The following is a 20,618-nucleotide window of genomic DNA, read 5'->3' as shown; positions in this document are numbered from 1 at the left end:
TCCTCCTCCGCGGAAAAGCAAAGCCCGGGCTGGAGGCGGGCGAGAGGAAGGCCGAGCTCCTCTGCTCAGAGGCGCCTGGCGCGAAGAGGGAACCAACCTTCGGGACTCCAAGGCGGCCTGGCGGCTCCCCCCTCCTCCTCCCCCCCCCCAGGTTGGCCGCAGCACCGCATGGAGAGACGTGCCTGGAACGGCTGCAAGGGACACGCAGGCGCGATCCTCGCCCGGGAGCTTCCCCTCTCTCTGCCCCCTCCCCCGCTTCCTCCCCGCTCGCTCTGTTGGTAGCAAAGCGCGGATACAGTGACTGGCAAGCCGAGGCCGCCCCCGCTTGCTAATGATACACCCAGGCGGCCTCGGAGATGCTATGGGGGCCGGGGAGAAGACGCCGCGGGCCTTGTCGCCTCAGGAAAGCGCCCGTCCAGGCAGCCGCAGCGGAGTCTCCTTCTTCCCCAGCCCTTCCTCCGCCCGAGGCGAATGAGCGCTCTCCTCGCCTTTCGCTCCTCCTGCTCAACCAAACCCTCGCAGGGCTCGAGTTCCCCGCCCCCCTCCTTTCGCTATTGCCGCAGTTCTAGTGTGTTTTTCCCCCCACCCACCTCCTCCTCCTGGCAGGACACCCCCCCTGCCCTCCTCACCACCCCCTCCCGCTCATTCCCACGTCCTCGCGCCGTCAAAGCGGCGCGCGCTATTGCGCATGGTGAAAGCAGCGGCGGCGGCGGCAGCGAACACCTGAGAGAGGGGGTGGGGGGGGAGAGAGGCGTTTCAAGAGGGTGGGAGGGAAGGAGGAGAGCCAAGCTACCTTGACAGTGATTGGCAGCCCGGCCCCAGCCAATGGGTGCTGAGCTAGCGTTTTGGCAAGGGGGGAGGGAGAGGCGAGTGGAAGCCTTTAGGCGGCGAGGGTAGGTTGCGCCTCGGACTGAGCGGAGCTCTAGTGGCTGCGGCTGCGTGAGTGAAAGGAGAGACCCTGCGAAAGGGGTGGCGGCGCTGCGAGAAGGAGACGACGACGACGAGGAAGGCGACGCGGCGGTGGAGGCGGAGGCGGAGGGGAAGGCACGGCGCGGATCCCGTGCAGCGGCAGCAGGAGGAGCCGGAGCAGCAGCGGCAGCAGCACTTCGTCTTCTCCGGCGCTGCGTGGCTTTCTGTGTGTGTGTTTTCCTTCAGCCGCGCGCTTAATCTTCCGGCTTCGCTGCCCCCACCCCGCGCCTTTTAATTCCTCGCCGCCTTCGACTGCGTTTTCTTCTCTCCTCAGCCCCCACCCCCCACCCTTCGGCTTCTTCCCTTCGGCCACTAATTCTAATAAAAGAGAGGCGTGATTGACATAAAGAGGGGGCAAGGAGAAAAATCCGGAGGAGGGAGGAGGAGCGGTGGAAGCAGCAGCAGCAGCACCGGGAAAAAAGAGAAGGAGCGAGCCAGCGAGAGCAGCAGGCGGAGCGAGGCGTGAAGTGGAACCGCAGCTGAGGCGACCGCGAGCCGGAGGGACGTCGTTTGCGCGGCCGCCTTTGGTGCTGCTGCAGCCGCTGTCGCCGCCGCCGCCTTCAGCTTTGTGTCTGGTGAGGGAGAAGCGAGTCGAGCCTCGGCTGCCTTCCTCCTCCTCCTCCTCCAGGCGACGCTGGAAATGTCTGAACACAAGGCGCTGGATCCGAAGTTGTCGACGACGGAGAGGGTGGTGAAAGGTAAGCGGAGAGCCCGTGGCTTGCGGGCAGCCCGGGGTTGGGGGGGGGAAGCCCCTCTGAAGGGGGAGAGGGGGTCGCGGGCGGGAGATTCTCGTATTCCCACGCACACCCGTCTCTGCGCTTTCGCGAGGGGAAAGAGAAAGGGAGGCGGGCTTGGCGCGGGCTGCCTGTCTCTTTAGCGGGGCTGCGGTTGCCAAATGGGCAAGGCGGGGCGGGGGAGGAAGGAGGGCGCGCGCGGGGAGGGGGGCGGCGGCGGCGGGAGAAATAGGAAGCGAGTGTGCCCGGCGATGGGGATGGTGGAAGGGGCTGCCTATGCGGCTCGGCATATGGACTAGGAACGTAGGCGATTGCAGCGGGGGCGCAGCTTTTCTTTGCATTAATCCCCCCCCCCCACACTGTAGATCTCGAGGTCTCAATTCTAATGGCACTCCTGCTCCTCCTCCTCTCTCTCTCTCTTGCTATATTGCAGCAATTTCCCTCCCTCCTTTGGAGTGCTTGCACGGGGCTCGCGAGAGGCAAATCGTGGGGTGGGGGGGTGGAGAGACGGTTGGGGTGTGGAAGGAAAACCCTCGGCTTCCTCCTCCTCCTTTGCAGCTGGAAGAGCCGGAGAGGAGTGTGGGGGGGACACACACACACACACACAGCAGGTTTCCCCCCCCCTCACTTTCTCTCCGTCGCCCCCACCTCTGTTACTTGGGGGGCATTTCCACCTTCCCTCCGCCCACCTTGGTGTGGGTGGCCCTCTTGGAAGCCTCTTCTGCTGGCTCCCAGCGAGATCCCTCCCTGAAACGTATTTCAGCTCCCCCCGCCTGTAGAAATATGCCTCTCCCTCTCTCTGTGTGTATCTTCAGGTTTTGACAGCTGGGTTTGTCTTCTCTCTCTCCCTGTACCCCCCCCCCAATCTCCCGCACCCACCCCCTTGACACAGCTGTTTTCCTTCCCTTCCATTAACATACTGCTTGATGCAGATAGCAGTTGATTGGTTGGGGTAGGGGGAGAAGGAAGGAAATGGTGGTGGTGGGTTCTTCCCTTTCTATTGGCTGTCCCTTTTGGCCCACTTCTCTGCCCTTCCCTTGCAAGCGGAGAATTCCACCTGTATGTGTACAGCCATTTCCTCCTCCCCTTTGTCTTTTTCTTGGCCAATGCTAGTATGGTAACAGGCAAGCTTACTGCAGCAGGAATCCTTGAGCGATGCTATCCTCGCACTAGCGGGATCCATTCCTTTCATGGATGAGGGTTGCAGATTGATCTCTCCAGAATCTGAACTATTGGGATTTAAGAAATGAGTGCAGATGTGCTGCCAGGGCAATCCCTCTAGCAAAGCATTACATTGTTTCCACCACCATTTTTGTTTCCCTTCCTGCACTCTACACAAACCTTGGTAAATTGGCTTGGCTAGATGTGAAGTTATCTTGCAGACATATTTGGCTACTGTGTCCATATTTCTCTAGGAATGTATGCGTGACTTTATAGGTTTCAAAAACCCATGCATTTAATTTTTGACATGCTATGTTCAAGATGCATGATTTTTTAAAACATATATGTATTTTAAAAACGAGCCATTGAAGAGAGAGTGTGGGTTTTCTCTCTTGCACACATGCATTCGCACGCACACTGTGGAAAAAGGCTAAATATGGTTGTGCAAAAGATGCAAGTGTGTGTAATTTACCAATATTAACCATGTTTATCCAGAAATCCACACTGATTTAGTTACATTGACTGCCAATAAAATATGCATAGGATTCCTGCCTTACATTTTGAACCTAAACTTGGAATATCATGTACTAGTAATTTCACTGGGCTTCTTTTGTTACAAGTTAAATTGTACAGGATTGTCACCAAGGGTCCAATCCACTTCCCACTAAGATCAATAGCAGCATCCCTGTTGTCATTAATGAGGCAGGATTACATCCTTGAAGGCTGCAGTTCCTAAGCACACCCATTGAAACTGGTGGCATTCATCCAAGGAAACATACATGGTACTGGGTTGTAAGAGTATGTTTAAGTGCATAAGCATGTTTTTATAGGACAATGCCTTAAAATACTCTATTGAAATGCAAACCCTTCAAGCCTTTTTTAAGGAAAGCAGGATCTATTTATTGCTGATTTTGGTGTAAAATCCAAGAGGCCTGGAAATAACATTGGTTAAATGATACCTATTTCAACATGTACGTGTTTACTTGTGAATCAGTGGAAATATCACCTAAAAACATTGATGTACAGTTGTTTTGTATTTTCATACTAATATTGAACTAAGTTCACCAGGGGCCTATCCTTACATATTGGTAGGCACCATACACACACACAAGGCAGAGGCTTCAGTAGGCTTGAGGGATCCCAAAGGTTTGCGGAAGTATTCCCCCCCCCTTTAAGAAACACATCTGTGAGGGGAAACCCCAGTGGAGCTGTGGGCACAGAATGCTAGCTGGTTGTGTGGGTGGGATGTGGAATAAAGTGTTCAGGGTGCCTAGAAGAGGTCTTGGCTGGCTGGCTGGCTGGAAACCTGAGTAGGAGCAGTTCACACTGCAATATTTTGTTACAGTTCCCACTTGTAATCTTCTATACATTATTATATTACAATTCGAGTGAAGGAGAACATTTTGTACTATGCCACCTTAGGCTGTAATCCTGTATGCATTTCTGTGGGAGTTAACTTGGTTAAACTCTGGGGTACGTACTTCTGAGCAAACATTCTTTGCCTTGTACCGTGAGACTGCAGCCAGTGTGCATACTTGCCTGAGAGCAATCCTGTTGAACTTGATGGAACGTTTTGTGGTATCACAATAAGTTAATTTAACACCCTGTGCCTGTAACATGGTTGCAGCATTGCATATTAGTGCAGCAGATGCTGTATAAATCTTGGGAGTTGGAGGTGGAAGCAGAGACTTCTGAAGTGTTGTGGAGGATTCCCTGCAGCTCTAGAAGGAAATTTGAGTAGGAGTTATTGGTCAAAAAATTTGACTGAATTGATTTGTTATCTCTGAATATGGGCTGCACCCAGATTTGGCTTTCGGTCAATTTAAGTGCAAATGATAAAATACTAAGGGTTGCAGTTATAATATACACTTATCTGAAGCAACCTGTTCCTAATTTGGTATGGCTTGCTTCTGAGTAAGTATATACAGGATTGGCCTACAATTGTAAATAAAGTAATATGGCAAGACCTCTTGCAGTTTTTTTCCAGATTAGGAAAAGTGAACTCTGAACAAAAGAAGGGGGGCATTTTACATAAAGGTTCTTGTTTCATTGGGCTCCTTACATTCATGCCACATCAACAAACGCAAGGCTTGCAGTTCTGCCAATAATTTTTTCCTACAACAGAAATGCATTGAGTTTGCCATAATTCTTTAACCAGGCGAAGATTACTGTCTATTTGGGCCATGTAGATCCTATATTCCTGTAAAAATAATTCATGAAAACCTAGCCTGCATACTTCCTTGAGAGTAACATCCACTGAATTTGATGGGATTTACTGCTGAGTAAATGTTAGGATTTGGCTGAGTAGCATGGGATATGACTTGGCATAGATTAAGTTGTATTTCACATATTTGTTCAGCTGCTCTGATGGAGCTCATGATGACACATGTCAACATTTTACCAATAAGATATGAAATGATTTAACCAATGTTTATTTTATTAAGTGGTTGAAAATAATTTAAGTTTTTAAATATGGAACCTGGAGGAAATGGATACTAAGGCTCAAAATGAATATGAAGCAGAACAGACCTCATTTTGTTAAGTGGCGTTTTTCCTGCACTGATGCAAAAACGAAGATGCATTGTAGAAAGAAATAATTTGTTTGCCCAGTTGTAGTATATTAGTAGTTCAATAACCTCCAGATCTTGTTGGGCTGAAACTCTTCTCAGCTCCAGATGTCCAGCAGTCAGGGAAGATGGAAACAGTAGTCCAACAACATCTGGAGGGTACCACGTTGCCTACCTATGTAATATAGTATGTAATATAGTAGCAATATATGTAACTGTTCAATTAGAATCCTGAATTCTCTACTTGGAAAATATTTTGTACGGCTTAGTCCCATGCACATTTACTTAAAAGTAGGTCCCATTTTGTTCAGTGGTACTTGCAGCCAAGTTAGTGAACATCTGATCAATGCCGTTTCTCTCTCTTTGGAAATGTTGCGCATCTGGCTCTGAATACTTTCAAATATTTTAAAATTACACAACTTCTTGGTTATTTTGGTTACCCTCTGGCAAGTTTCATCTTGTTTAGTTTTGTGATTCTTAGCTAAGAAATCTGGGCAAAAATCATATCTGGATTGAATATAAAATGGGTCAATGAAAAAATTCTCGCAACACCTGGTTTTATATTAAGGACATTTATTTGGGAATAAAATTCAGTTGTGAGCAATACATATCTTAGCTTTTATTCATTCTCTTGGCTATCTCAGGAAAAAAACTGGCTAGGAATTTGCCTGAAAGAAAGAGAAGCAGGGAAGGGGTAACGTGTTAAGATATTGCTAATTTTGATAGGTCACAGTTACCTAGAAGAAGACTGGAGGCATTTTGTTATAAGAAGAATTTAGTTTTCAATATAACTCATAGGTAGATGCTGTTATATAATTGCATGTTGGGTTTGCAGTTCACTTCAGTGTCATGCATCATAGACAATAGGCAGGCATGGTGAGCAGCTTGTATGAGGTTGACAGAGGCCCATCATCCCTGACCACTGGTCCTGTTAGCTAGGGATGATGGGAGTTGTAGTCCCAAAACATCTGGAGGGCCGAGTTTGCGTATGCCTGGGCTGGACCATACTGATGGGCAACAGCTCTCCAGTCTTTCCTGGCCTTCCTTAGAGATACCAGAAGTACACCTGGGTCCTTGTGCATGCAACACAAGTTACTGAGTGATATCTTAAACCTGGGGTGGGAAAACATGTGGTCTTCCAGATGTTGCTGATCTTCCTTGATCTTCCTGTGCTGGCTTGAACTGATGGGAGTTGGAGAGGACCAAGAGTACTTAATTTCTTGAAAGCAATACATACATTTTTCTTAGTTACATCCTAGGGTTGGGAATGGGAGTGCGGCAGGCAAAAGGATGGAACAAATGCTCTATTGGCTTTCAGAGGCATTGCTGTTAAGCTTTGAGAAGCTCTGAACAGACAAGCTGATAGATGTTCATGATCTGAAAGGGTAGGGCCGTAGCTCTACTTTGCCTGCATGTCCGGGTATGACTGGGATTGCCCCCTGCCTGAAACCCCAGAGAGTGGCTGCCACAAATGTAAACAGTACTGAACTAGATGAACCAGTGGTCTGATTCGGGATGAGGCAGCTTCCTATTCTCAGCAGTCCCAAGTTAAATGGTGTCTCAGAAATGGCCGTTCTAGAATACACACATTAAGTAGGAAGCCAAAGAAGTCTGGTCAAGGGACATGCTGTTTCTTGTAAGGGCATTTACATTACAACCAACACTTCGTACAAGAACAAAGGTGGCTTAAGTAATTTTTGAGGGGAAAACAATATTTTTAAAAAATGAAGAAGGCACCTTCAGAATCAGATTTGACGGAATCATTATTTTTCTCACCTTTCATTATGTGAGAACCTTAAAACACACACACTCATAGCTGCAGTCACTCTTTCCCATAGAATTGGAAGGGGTGCCAAAGGTCATCTAGCCCAACCCCCTGCAATGGAGGAATCTCCACTAAAGCATCCCTGGCAGATGGCCTATCCAACCTCACCACTTCCCAAGGGAGTCAAACAGCTCTTATTGTCAGAAAGTTCTTTCTGATGTTTAGTCTGAATCTCTTTTCTTGTAACTTGAAGCCATTGATTTGAGTCTTACCTTCCAGAGCAGGAGAAAACAAGCTTGCTCCATGTGAAAATCCATAAGATATTTGCATGCTTCTTTTCTTTACACTTCACACTCAAACTGTTCACAGCACATTGCTCTAGTCACATTAATCTCCTTGGGATCTATCAGCAATTGGGATGAGGCAATAGAGGGCATTACTCAGTACTGCTCTGCTGTGAGCTTAGAATTGGTGTTGGGGTGGGGAAGGCAAAGGTAAGACCCGCTCCTTAAAACCCTTGGGCACCCAAAGCTAGCAGATTAAGGGAGCTCAGTGGCATAGAGCACATGCTTTGTGGGGAAAGGTCACAGATTCAATCCCTGGTGTTTCCATGTAGAGCGGGGACAGACTCCCTGTCTGAAACTTAGTGAATCCTCTGTTGGTTGGTGTAGGCAGTACAGAGGTGGGTGGACATATTGTGTAACTTGGTAAAACAACAACAACACCTTCCTATGTTTTCAATCCTCCTCCAGAGCTTTCTATGTATTTTGCCTTGGTCAGCCTTTCAAAACACTAATAGCTGTTCATAGGTTTGTGCCTGCGTGAATTCGGATACTCTGGAAGCTGAAGGTTTTTGAGCTAATACAACTTTCCCCAAGGGTGTCTGTATTTGCATGTCATGGTAAGCTGCGATTTACCATGGAAATCATGCCTCATTGGCTCCTCCCAACTGGCACATGGAGGAATCAAACTAACATGCCCAGGCTTGGCATTGTGCCCAATTCAAGGATTATGGCTTGTTTCACTTCAAGCAAATCATGATGGTAAGCAAAAAAAAAGTCTTACCTTATGGAGTGAAACAAACCTCAGCCCCTGGTTTGGATGTAATGGTGAGCCAGAGAGTGTGGTTTGTTTCCCTTGCATGCTAGCAGCTGATGAGCAAAGTGGATGCAATTTGATTGTATGTTGTAATCCATGGTGAAGGTGATAAAGGTGATATTGTGGAAGTAGTCGTGCATGCCTAAGTGTAGTGGTGGCGGTGGAGCTTTCCCATAAAGACCGATGGCTTCATAAAGCACACTGAAAGAATGAGAGCATGAAATAAAAAAATTCAGAGAAGTGAGCTGTCCCTCCTGGGTTTCTGAGCACCACCATTCAAACTGCATAGGTCTGTTGGGGTGCATGACTCATATAGCTATCCAGATTGCACTAATGGAATGGGCCTGGGAAGCATGTCACTATTTCATACAACTTTGTTCCAACTCTTATGTAATAAGTAGTTGGCAGATTAATATGTGTCACCAGGTGACTCATTATTAGGAGCCAACATATTATAGCAGTTGAAGCCCCATATGAAGGAGAAACCTGGCTTTCTGGGTGGTAGATCAAGAAGATCCAGCTTATTCTGTACACTACAAAGAGAGCTGCCTAGCCCTTCACCATCATAGTAAGATGCAAAGTTCATGTTAGGAAACTTTGTGCAGAACTGTATTCTTCTGCTAAAATGTTTTGCATTATCAAAGACATAGAAATGATTGTTCTAAGAGCACAGAAGAGTCATTTTGGGGACAAGTTTTAAATAACTGCTGGGTGTTGGACTCTCACCCTCCAACCACATGCATGTTCACTTGGAACTTAATCCCAAAGATTTCATTGGGACTCCCTAATAAGTGTGACTGTATTAATTGTCCGCTGCTGTTGGAATCCTGTGCAAGGAATTGTCAGGGTTAAAATGTTGCTCATTGTCTCAACAAAAGTGCAAGGAAGGACCAGTCAACGGAATGGAAAAGGGAGTTGAGGATTTAAATGTGTTCCTCCTTCGTCCTGAGAGACCTTTACAGTCACTGGTTCATCCGTGTGTGCAGTATCTTCTATAACTCCCACACTTATTTCTATTGGTATGATAACACTGAATATGACTGAATTGAAGTTACTGGGAAAACCAGGCTGCATTATATCTGAGTTCATTTCCTCTCTCCCCCCCCCATTAGCAGGTGAACTGCTTTTCTGTAGTGAAAGTAGCATCTGTTCTAGAACCAAATAGCCTCAATCCTTTCTTTCACCATATTTCTTAAATAAAACTGATGCAAGTAATTTGTAGTCAAAGGAAAATCTCAAATGGAATGCTCAGTTATAGGGGAGAAGGGGAGGGGGAGGGGTTTGGACTCTATCCTGCCTTTCACTCCCCTTAAGGAGTCTCAAAGGGGTTAACAATCTGCCTTCTCTTCCTCCCCCACAACAAACACTCTATGAGGTGAGTGGGGCTCAGAGACTTCAGAGAAGTGTGACTAGCCCAAGGTCACCCAGCAGCTGCATGTGGAGGAGCAGGGAAGCGAACCCGGTTCACCAGATTACGAGTCCACCACTCTTAACCACTACACCACACTGGGAATGCATGTGCCCTAGAGCAAAGGTGGCTAATCAGTAATTTTTGTCTGTCATCACTGACAGACCCCACTGATTTTGGCAGTGGCAGCAGAAATAAATAAATTTGATATAGTACTGAGTGAATAAACTTCTCCAGCACCTTGAAAGGGATAGAATCCCCTACCACACCCCCACCCCAGTGAAAGGGGAGATAGTACAGATCAGCTGAGGAGGGGGTGCTGTATTTGTTGGTGGCATTGAAGTGTGTGGCCAGCCATGCCCACTGCTGCTATGTAGCCTCTGCAGGATTGTCCAAGGATGAATGTACTCCTTGGGACAAAAAAAAATGTTAGCCACTCCTGCCCTAGGGCAGTGTTTCCTAAACTTGGGTCTCCAGCTGCTTCTGACTACAACTCCCAGCATCCCTAGCTAGCAAAACCCAGTGGTCAGGGATGATGGGAACTGTAGTCCAAAAAAGCAGCTGGAGAACCAAGTTTGGAAAACACTGTCCTAGATAATACATATAGAGTATTGCAAAGTTACTTTTTTTAAAAAAAAAAAGCATAGTGAAACAGATGACCTCCTAAAAATGATGATAGTTGCTGTTATGGGCACTCACTAGGGCTGTGGCTTTCAGACCTTCAGCCCTCGGGGAGCCCTTTTTGTATTGAGGTGTGCTGAGGAATTGCTATGTGCTATAGTGTGCATGTCCTTGTGTGTCTTATCAGTGTGCACAAAGCACAGACCAGTTGGGCATCATTGTTGCCCTCTGAGACCTGATGTGGCAACCTAGTATTCTCTTGTGGCTGCAGGGGACTATTGCTAGTGTTGAGTAAGTTGTCTTCAAGGAAAGTTGGTATGTCGTCATTGGTTTTCTTATTGGGGAACTTCTGATAGTCTTCCAAGGAACCCTCTTCCACTGTGCCTTCATTGAGCAAGAGGTTAAGAGTGCAAATACTTTCTTTCAGGCTGTCTATTGTAGTGAGCTATATAGTCTTCCTTCTACAGTGGTACCTCTGATTAAGAACTTAATTCGTTCTGGAGGTCCGTTCTTAACCTGAAACTGTTCTTAACCTGAAGCACCACTTTAGCTAATGGGGCCTCCCGCTGCTGCTGCGCTGCCGGAGCACAATTTCTGTTCTCATCCTGAAGCAAAGTTCTTAACCCAAGGTACTATTTCTGGGTTAGCGGAGTCTTTAACCTGAAGTGCATGTAACCTGAAGTGTATGTAACCCGAGGTACCACTGTATTAAGCACTGGGCAGCAGCTATAATAAATGAGTGTAATTCAGCAGAAAGTTAGGCATGCTGAAATCCTTTAAACTTTGGCATCAGAGTTGAGCACTTGTTTTAATACCCACGTATAACCACATTTAATGCCCAAAGTGGGAGCTTAACTGGCATTTATTTATTTTTTGCAGTTGTTAGTTGCTTTGTTAAAAATAAATAAATATATGTCTTGGCGTGACTTAACAAACAAAAATGCAAGTAGATAAAAATGGGTTAAAAGCCATTTTTTTAAAAAACAACAACAACCCATATAATACAAAACTCCTAAAATGTTCATTCCGCAATAGAGACGAACTTAACCATAAAAATGCCTTAGCCTTTACTCTGTGTGGATTTGCAGTTCATTTATCTTTAGCTGTTTGTATAGCACTTTCCAATGCATGCAGTGATTTACAACTCCCTCCATTGTTTTTTCCGCAGTCCTTGATGGTAGCAGGACTTGACTTGAGAAACCATGTCTGGCTATGTGTACTTATGACAGAATAGGGATCTGTACTTGGGATTCTCACTGTAGCGATAGGCAGGCAGTCACCTATGCCACTAATGGCCCTAGTGCTTGTTTCTGCTTTTTGCTAGAGCCTTTTGCAGAAAGTTGGTGCCCTGCATGCTCCCTTGTACTTAGCTGAAGTACAAGCAGATATAGCTTATTTATGTTTGGAAGCCATCCCATAAAATGATTTTCTGGGAAAGGGCAAATGCTGTTTCTTCCAGCTGTACCAGGGAAGCCCAAACAGTTACTTACTTGCCTTTAAAGGCTAATCTAGCATTTCAGAATCCTCATGAGTGATGGCTTCATGCCCAGGATGTAATGTCTAGCGTGGATTCCCCTTGTGTACATGGAGTGTTTTATAACAGTGAGAAATATTAGAGGCTTGGTTGTTTTTTTAACTTATCTGTTGTCCACAGGACTACAGCTGGTTCACCCCCTGACCATACAATTGCCAAGGCCAAGATGATGTCCAGAAAAAGAGAGAGAGAAAGAGTAATGCAGTCAGAAAGGAAGGGTTGCTGCACTGTCACTACCCTCTGTGTTAGCCAAATTACACAACTTATATTACCAAAGCAAAGGCCGCTACTCTGCATGGAGTTCAGTGGGCTGCCGTGAAGTTACAAAGCTTCGATGGGTTCCTGATAATGCTGATGCCACTGCAAATTTCATTTCAGTTCAGTGCCATTTTTTTACAGTTCATTTTTGAGAGCTGCAGTGCTTAACTTTTTTTTAAAAAAAGAATGTTTATGCCATTTTGTACAAATGAACAATGGTAAGGGGGCACCATATTGGCTTAATGCCTGCTTTTGTGAGATGTTGGATTGAGGGAAACTGAATTTAGATCAACAAGCATCTGTGTGTTTGCCTCCTTTAAAAAAAGGCGTGTTTTGTTTTGTTTTGTTTTTTGCTTATTGTCAGTGAAGAAATACAGACGTGCTGTGCATAATAGTCTAATGCTGGATGGTTCTCTTGCCATTGCCAAGAGTCACAAGACAGCTTCTTATCTGATGATAAATAATATGCTTGCTAGAGTAGTGCACGATGATTTGGAGCAAAGACTGGATGCTGTGAGATAAGCTACAGTAACAAGGCTCTTAAACTCCTGTGGGAGTTGCTTAAGTGGTTTGTGCCCCTGTTTTAGAGACCATTAAACTGTAAAATTGAAGGTATTTCACTCTGTTCCTTTAAAGCAGGACTCTTGGCGAACAGAATTTGTTGAACCAAAGTTGAGTGCAAAATTCACATTTTATTTGAACTGGGTCTGGGGATGGGAGTGCGGATTTTTGAAAAAATGTTAGTTGGCATCAGAAAGTGGCACTTGTTGGTGATCATTTCAAAGGGAAGATTGATGCTCTTCCTATTGAGGAAAAATAGTCCTCTTTCTGAATAGTCTTGACTTTTTGTGAATGATATCGTCCTTTAGCCAAACCTATGTTTGTATGTTAGGGGATGCAGGTGGCGCTGTGGGTTAAACCACAGAGCCTAGGACTTGCCGATCAGAAGGTCGGCGGTTCAAATCCCTGCGACGGGGTGAGCTCCCATTACTCGGTCCCTGCTCCTGCCAACCTTGCAGTTCAAAAGCACGTCAAAGTGCAAGTAGATAAATAGGTATCGCTCCAGCAGGAATGTAAATGGCATTTCCGTGTGCTGCTCTGGTTCGCCAGAAGTGGCTTGGTCATGCCTTGGCCAATAAAGCGAGATGAGTGCTGCAACCCCAGAGTCGGCCACGACTGGACCTAATGGTCAGGGGTCCCTTTACCTTTACCTTTATGTTTGTATGTTGTATGGATGCTGTTTATTATCTGCCTTCTGGCCTTCTGGTGAAAGGCAGGATACATATTTCTTCATAGAATAAATAAATTTGGCAATATGGTGTTGTGACATGTTGCTACATGGTTTCACACTGGCTAGGATCCTACTAGAAAGGAGTTGGAAGCCGTGGCTTTGAGGGGCAAGAGTGACTTGGAAGTATTTTTAAAAGATGTTTTAAAACTTTATTTAAAATTTTAGAAATGTTTTTTACTAACAGTTTTAAAAGTACCATAAAACCCCTCAATATATAATATATAAAGGTGAGAAATGGGATTTGCTTAGGCAGCCAGCCTTTTGAAAATAATAATAATAATAATAATAATAATAATAATAATAATAATAATAATATAATATAATTATAACAGCTTTGTTTTTTCAAAAACTTAATTCCCCCCCCCACTTTATGGTTTACTGTAAAGTTTATTTCTTCTTTGTTACTCAATTGTTCACTTGATATTACAAAATCTCAGTAGAAACATATATATTTTTATCCCCTCCTCATCTTGTAGGCAAGGGAAGTCTGAGGTAAAATCAAAACAAACATACAAACCAAAAACACTAATCTGTTTGTACAACCCATCAGGATGTGCCTGAGTTCAAGCCCATTATGTTCATAGCAGCCAGAAAGTTTTGCAAAATATCTGAAAGTATTTTAACTTTGGAACATGCTCTCTTTTTCCAATATGAAACATAGTCCACAAGTGCTCTGCTCCATTTACCTGTTTTTCTCCCCCATCTGTCTCTTTTCTCCACCCCCTACAATGCTGGATAGGCAGTTGACCCATAGGTAGTCAGACATACCTGGAATGTGGACTCAGTACCAGCTGACACATGAAGAGTCTGCTGGACTCATCTACTCAAAGAAAGGCTCACTCCAGCATTCTCTTCTCACATTGGCTAGCCATGTGCGTATGGGAGGCGCATAAGCAGAACCTGAGCACAACAGCACTCTTCCAATTTCCAGCAACTGGTATTCAGAGACAAACTACTTCCAATAGTTGAGCAGATTTATTCTATAGCAAGGTTCTGCTGTGTTCCTAGCAAGGACGTTTTTGCAAATAATTATTGAGGAAAACTTTGCCCGGATACTTCATGTCTTCTGTGCAATTATCTCTATGACAGTTACCCTTGTTCCATGGTGTTCTCTCCCCCCCACTTTTTCTTTTTTACACCCTCTAATTAACACAGTACTGGGACTGTAGGAAAGGCCAGTCACACAGCTCATGCCAAGCATTACAAATTTGAACAGCAATGAGCTTCCTAGCTTGTTTCTGGTGCAGAATGCTTTGTAAGGCAGTCATGCTCTGTCTCTGCTTTCTTTCTTCCTGTCTGAAGGGTATTTCTACACGCCAACAACACGAACACAGCTTTGCCCACTTCCTTATTGCACCACACACACACACACACACACACACACACACACACACACTGGTCAACTTGTACATCCAAACATGACATCTGGAAGTTTCATTGAAGACAGTTTATTTATAAAGTACACAGCATCAGAGCTGTTGGTAATTACAGCTTAAGGATCAATTGAGCTGGTGTCAGATAAAGCAGTGGATTAGACCTTGCACTGAACTGGTTGTTTCTGAATTCTTCAAACTACTCATCCTGAGCCAATCATATGTATACTTTGCTTGGAAGTTAAATCTCACTGTATTTAAGGGGGCTTGCTTCCTAGCAAGTCTGTTTAATTGCACTTAAAATGTGCAATCTTGATCAGGATTGGGACGATAAAACATTTCAGGTTCTTGACTTCCTCCCCCCAACAGTCCCTCAGCTGCAGTACTTATAAGCGTGTTAGTAATGTTTCAATTCCTCTCTAGCAGTTTAGTATTAGATTGTAAATTTGCTCTTAATAGTATTTTTATGTGAGTTCTAGACAGAGTTGCTCAAACATGGCAAAGTAAGCTTTGCAGCTGAAGGCGATGTTACTTATAAATCATGTTGAAGGGTATATTTATTGCTCTTTTGTATCCTTCAAGAAGCCTCATAAAGACAAATGAATGAAGCCACAGCTTGCAAAAGTGGTTGCCACTTCAAGGCAAAACTTAGCAGGCATGCTATTTTATGTGGTTGCATGAGCTCAGATTTCAAGAAGCGGCTTTGTTTTTTGTTTTGTTTTTACTTATGTCAGATGGCTCCTGCTTCTGAGACTGCCATTTGCTTCTTTTCCATAACGCAACCTGTGCTTTAGAAGCTGATAAAAGCATCTCATACTTGGACTGTAAATGCGAGCAGGGGGTGGACCTGTGTGCAGTTGGAACCATTGGAACTGTGTGTTTAAAACCTACAAAGTAGGGGTTTAGAACCAGAGGCTCCCAACCACTACTTTAGAGGTCTAAAACACACCGTGGAAGAACTCAGTTTTATTCACCTTTCTGCCCAATGTGTCTCCTTGACTCTGTGGAAGAAAGGGAGCTTGCAAACTCAATGGAGACTTCTGCTCATGGAAAGAAGTACTTATGCCTGGATAAAAGGTGAAATGTGTGGCATACCAGCAATATTCTTGGGCTTCAGGTCCTTCATGATGACTACTTTCTTCTAGGAAAAAGTAGGCAAACCAGCCTTGTATAGCTTGTATTCTATAGTGGTTGCCCATGCTGGCTATATCCACAGAGGTTGGAATAGATGATCTCCGGGATCCCTTCCAACTCTACAGTTCTATGATTTTGGATTGTGCCTATGGCCTGGTGAAAGATGACACCATTTAAGTATCAGTTAAGAGTTATTCTGGCTGGTTGCATTTTTTTTTTGGGGGGGGGGGGTTGCAGTGTTGTCTACAAAGAGCTTGTTGGGTGGTAACTGGTAATGATTTGTTTTGAAGCTATTTTGTTAATACTATCTCTCCTCCCCCCCCCTACAGTTTCATTTTATCTAAAATTATTATAGTCTTTTGATCTATTGAAGCTGATTGAAAAACTTCATGGGAGCAAAGGCACCTCTTTTGAAGAATGATGCTCCTTAATTGCTTTTTTATCACTTCTCTGAGCCATTTTGTTTACATTTGGGGAATGGCTGACTTTCTCCCAGGGTAGGTCTGAAAATAGCCAGCTGGTGTGACCTGAATTGAATAGCTAGCTAGGATCCGAGTGCACTGAGTTCACATGGTAAACTCGTTGTCTCCATGCTCTTCGTTTCTTGTAGGCTTCTCTTAATGATCTGCAGAGGTGTAACACGACAGCAAAAATAAATGCTATGACTGTGAATCTTGTTACTTCATATTGACACTTACGCTGCCACTTTTCACAGTCCTTGTTTACCCCAAAAGTTAATATTGTTGAAATAATAGCTTTAGTCAAACTCTTCCACTTGCTATTTCGCATGTATTTTGAAACTGGCAGTGGAGCTTTGTAAACACCGAAGGCGTTGTTTCCTTGAACACTTCTCTACAAATTGGGAAACATTTAAATTGGGGATGGGACACCTGTGGCTCTCCAGATATCCATCAATCCAAGCCCATGAGGTCAGGGACAATGGTGCAAAAACATCTGGAGGATGAGAGTCAAGAGAGTTAAAATACCGCCGCTCTGACCCTGGAAACGGGCTGCTAGCAGGATCGATGTCTTTTGGAATGTTCATTGACAGCGTTTAGAATGTTCATTGACAGGTAGCCAAACAAGAGAATACATTGTTTCTACTGTCTCCGGCTGTTCCTAAAAAAAAAAAAGGGAGTAAGAGTACCGTATTTTCCGCCCTATAAGACGCACTTTTTCCCCTCCAAAAATGAAGGGGAAATGTGGGTGCGTCTTATGGGGCGAATGCAGGCTTTCACTGAAGCCTGGAGAGCGAGAGGGCTTGGTGCGCACCGACCCCTCTCGCTCTCCAGGCTTCAGGAGAGCCCCAGCGCCAGCCCCACAAGGTCGGGGGACAGAGGGAGGCGGAACGCCGCCATCCCGCTGTCTCCCGAAGTGGTTTGGAGGCTGACGGCGGGGAGAAGAGCGCTTCTCCCCGCTGCCTGCCCCACCACTCCGGGGACAGCAGGGAGACGCAGCGCGTATCCTTGCTGTCCTCGGACCTGATCGCAAGGCGGGCGGCGGGGAGAAGAGTGCTTCTCCCCGCTGCCTGCCCCACAAGCACCTGGGGGGGGAAAATAAATTTTTTTCTTTATTTCCCCCCAAAAAACTTGATGCGTCCTATGGGCCGGTGCGTCCTATGGGGCGAAAAATACGGTAACTGAAAACTGAAACTAACTTTGGATTATTGGAACTGTGTTTAAAAGAGGATTTTACTGACTAATACAAATAGAAACTGTTTTCCGCTAGTAGAAGCTTTTGAAATTGGTTGCTTTACAGGAGCTGGGCTAGGGGAATTTCTAGCTGCAAGATAAAAAATTGTGAGACTCTGGGATTGACCTTGAATCTCTTAAGTGTTATGGCAAATGGAAAGGAAAAAACAGATGGAATGTCGATAGAAGAGGCCTTAGTGGTTGCATTAGTGAAAATAAACGATTCACTGGAATAGCTTCACAAGAAAACAGACGTGATAAATGTGAAAGTGGATGCTGCAGATATTTAAATAGACTTAATTGTAGAAAGTTTAAATAATCTGGGACAAAAGGTGAATACAAATACAGAAACCATCCAGAAATTGATACAGGAATCTACTCTGATATGGCAAACTGCGGATGAAGTCAAGGAGAAAACCCTTGCTGCTGAATGTAAAGCAATACAATTGGAGAGAGAGAGAGTCCCATCCATACAAGGACAACTTGATGAACATAAGCTGACATCTGTTATGATTGAACTTAAAGAAAAACAGATGAATTTGAGGACCAGAGCCCTACCTGAATTGGAAAAGGAAAGTTTGACAGAGTTCCAGGAGGAGACAGGACTAACATCGGTTGAGAAAGAGAGGTTTTGGGGGGTCAGTATGACCGCCAAAAATGTGAATCTATTCAAGGATAACTGTGAAGGACGTTGGATTGAAGAGAAGGGGGATTTGGAAATATGGACAAATCTGAAGTTGTTATTGTTGGGCCGAGTTGCTGTGGTGGGGATGAGGGTTGCTGTGTTGTCGGGGATGTTGCTTTTGTTTCAAACATTGCAAGCTTTGGATGGGATGGGTTGTTTCAGGAGGTGTCAGAGGGACGTCTCTAGATTTGTTTGGCAGGGCAGGAAGCCTCAAGTAAAATTTAAGATATTAACGGATGCCAAAGAAGGAGGTGGACTTGCCCTGCCAGACCCCTAAACTTTGTTGTGAACCATCTGCTTTTTGCTGGCTGAGAGAATGGCTGCTTCTTGAAAGCACTGAAGTGTTGGATAATGGCAGATGAAGTTGATGGACTATATGGAATTGGCGGAAATGACTGGCAAGATCTGAGACCAGGGAGAAGAGTTGGTGGAAGAAGACTGGAAAAAGCTTAAAGACTATTTATATAAATATTGTAAAATTAATGAATGTTAGAAGAATGTTGGAATGAAATATGGCTTTAGTAGAAATGTTATAAGGAATTAAGTATAAATAGATTAACAGAAAATTAAAGGAAAAAATAAGGCAAGAATGTGTTAAGATAATTATAGGATAGAAAATAGAGGAAGATGGAAAGGAATTGCTGAAACAATTAATAGAAGTGGAATACAAAAAGGGAGGTGTGAGGTCGTTGGAAATAAGTGAATGAAAGATAAGATATTGAAAATGTTTGAGGTGTTTTTAAATTGTTTGTTTTGTTTTGTTTTGTTAGTTTAATGTAGTGTTCTTGTATTGTATTTGTATTGTTCTTTTTCTTTTCTTTTTTTGTTTGTAGTGTTGTGTTGTAACTGTTTGAAAAGTAATAAATATCATTTTTTTAAAAAAAAACATTTGGAGGATGACAGGTCACCCACCCCAGCTTAAGTGACCCAACCCTGTTTGTGCTTGATGGTGTGAGTCTTTGATGTGGAATGGGGCATTTGTGACTTATCCCTCAATCAGGAAGGTGGCAACTCCATTGGGAAAACCCCTTGTGCTAGGTTAATTTAAACTGGTGCTTCTCAAGCTATCTGATGTGGTGATCCAACATTTCATTTCAACCCCCCCCCCACACACACACTGTGTCAGGGACCAGTACCATGTTTGGTCTCAACCTGGGCTGAGGTGGAGTCCCCTGGGGATGGGCAGCCAATGGCTCGTAGACTGGCATTGGTCCACAGACCACTACTTTAGGTAGCACTGATGGACAACTGAGCTCCCATGTATAGCCAGGGTAACATTCAAATATGTTATAGCTTCTTTTTCAGGCAAGGCATGTTGCTGTTGGCATAGCAACACTGCTGTTTGGAAGTCAACATGGCTATCTTATTATTTTGTTAAAGATTTTACAAGACTGCCAACATCAAGTCCCAGCTAACTTGTTTATACAAAGACCTGGGGTTAAGATGCCAAAAGCCAGCCACACAAATTATTGTTCTGATTTATAGCTTGGTTTATGTGACTTATGATACTGAGATGCCAGTGCCCACTTTCAGTGATCCTGTATGTTATGTTGGGGCATAAAAACCTCTGAGACCTGAAAAATAATATGGAAACAGCCTCACTTTTTTAAAAAAGAAGGTGATAAGTCCCAAAACTTTGAACTCATTCTGCAAATATCTGTCTTGTATAATGAAGGTTAGGAATACCCCCTCTCATTCTTTTAATATTTGTTTTAATGTCACCCCCTTTCATCTCTGCTCTCTTCTTCTGTGGACTTGCAAGCATCTCCTCTAGAACCCAGCCAGGTAAACACTTCTTTCCTCACTGACGTTTGCAGAATTAGTGGCCTAGAACAGAGAACACCTGGGCTTTGGATGTTGCATGTTTCTGTCCAAATGTTACGCTATTTGAGCACTGTAAGGCTCAAATAGTGTGTTCCATGAGACTGAATCTGTGTCCCTTAGCGGCTGGATTAGTGGGGGTGCTTTTCGCTGGATTGATTTGTGTTCCAGATGTTGGACAGATAAGTGAGCACCGGCAATTTTCCCTTCCAGTTTTGGTGGAATTCTCCGATATCCTTAGTTAAAAGTTTTTGTATGCAAACACCATGGGGCCAGCATGGATCTGCCTGGTTTTTGCATTTTCCAGCTGATTATTGAATGGTAAAGGGTTGTTGGAAGGCTGTGGTTTAGGGATAAGCTGCTTAAGGTAGCACAGTCTGCCAGGGTAAACAGTTTTTGAAAGACATATACAGGATAATGCACCATGCTTTTTGATCACTAGTGGTGCAGTATGACCTAGGGAAGATGAAGGCCTTGTAGGTGTGCGCCTCTGTCCCTCCCTCAAGTT

At 44.6% G+C, this 20,618-nt stretch overlaps 1 protein-coding gene across 5 annotated transcripts in view; it reads left to right on the top strand.

Moving 5' to 3' along the window:
* Window positions 1–866: 866 nt before the first annotated feature.
* PPP3CA (protein phosphatase 3 catalytic subunit alpha) overlaps window positions 867–20,618 on the top strand; it is a 183,117-nt gene continuing 163,365 nt past the window's right edge. For 2 of the 5 annotated variants that reach the window (XM_082236979.1, XM_082236978.1), the window contains exon 1: window positions 867–1,667. In XM_082236979.1, the coding sequence (XP_082093105.1) occupies window positions 1,610–1,667 (58 nt within the window). In that variant the 5' untranslated portion in view covers window positions 867–1,609. The remainder of the gene's footprint in view (window positions 1,668–20,618) is intronic. The other 3 variants (XM_082236980.1, XM_082236981.1, XM_082236982.1) reach the window with 2 other exon arrangements.

Source organism: Podarcis vaucheri (genome assembly GCF_965113315.1).
Source record: "Podarcis vaucheri genome assembly, chromosome: 9".
Taxonomy (NCBI): Eukaryota; Metazoa; Chordata; class Lepidosauria; order Squamata; family Lacertidae; genus Podarcis; species Podarcis vaucheri.
Note: the sequence above shows the minus strand (reverse complement) of the source record. Positions and strands in the feature narration are given on the sequence as shown.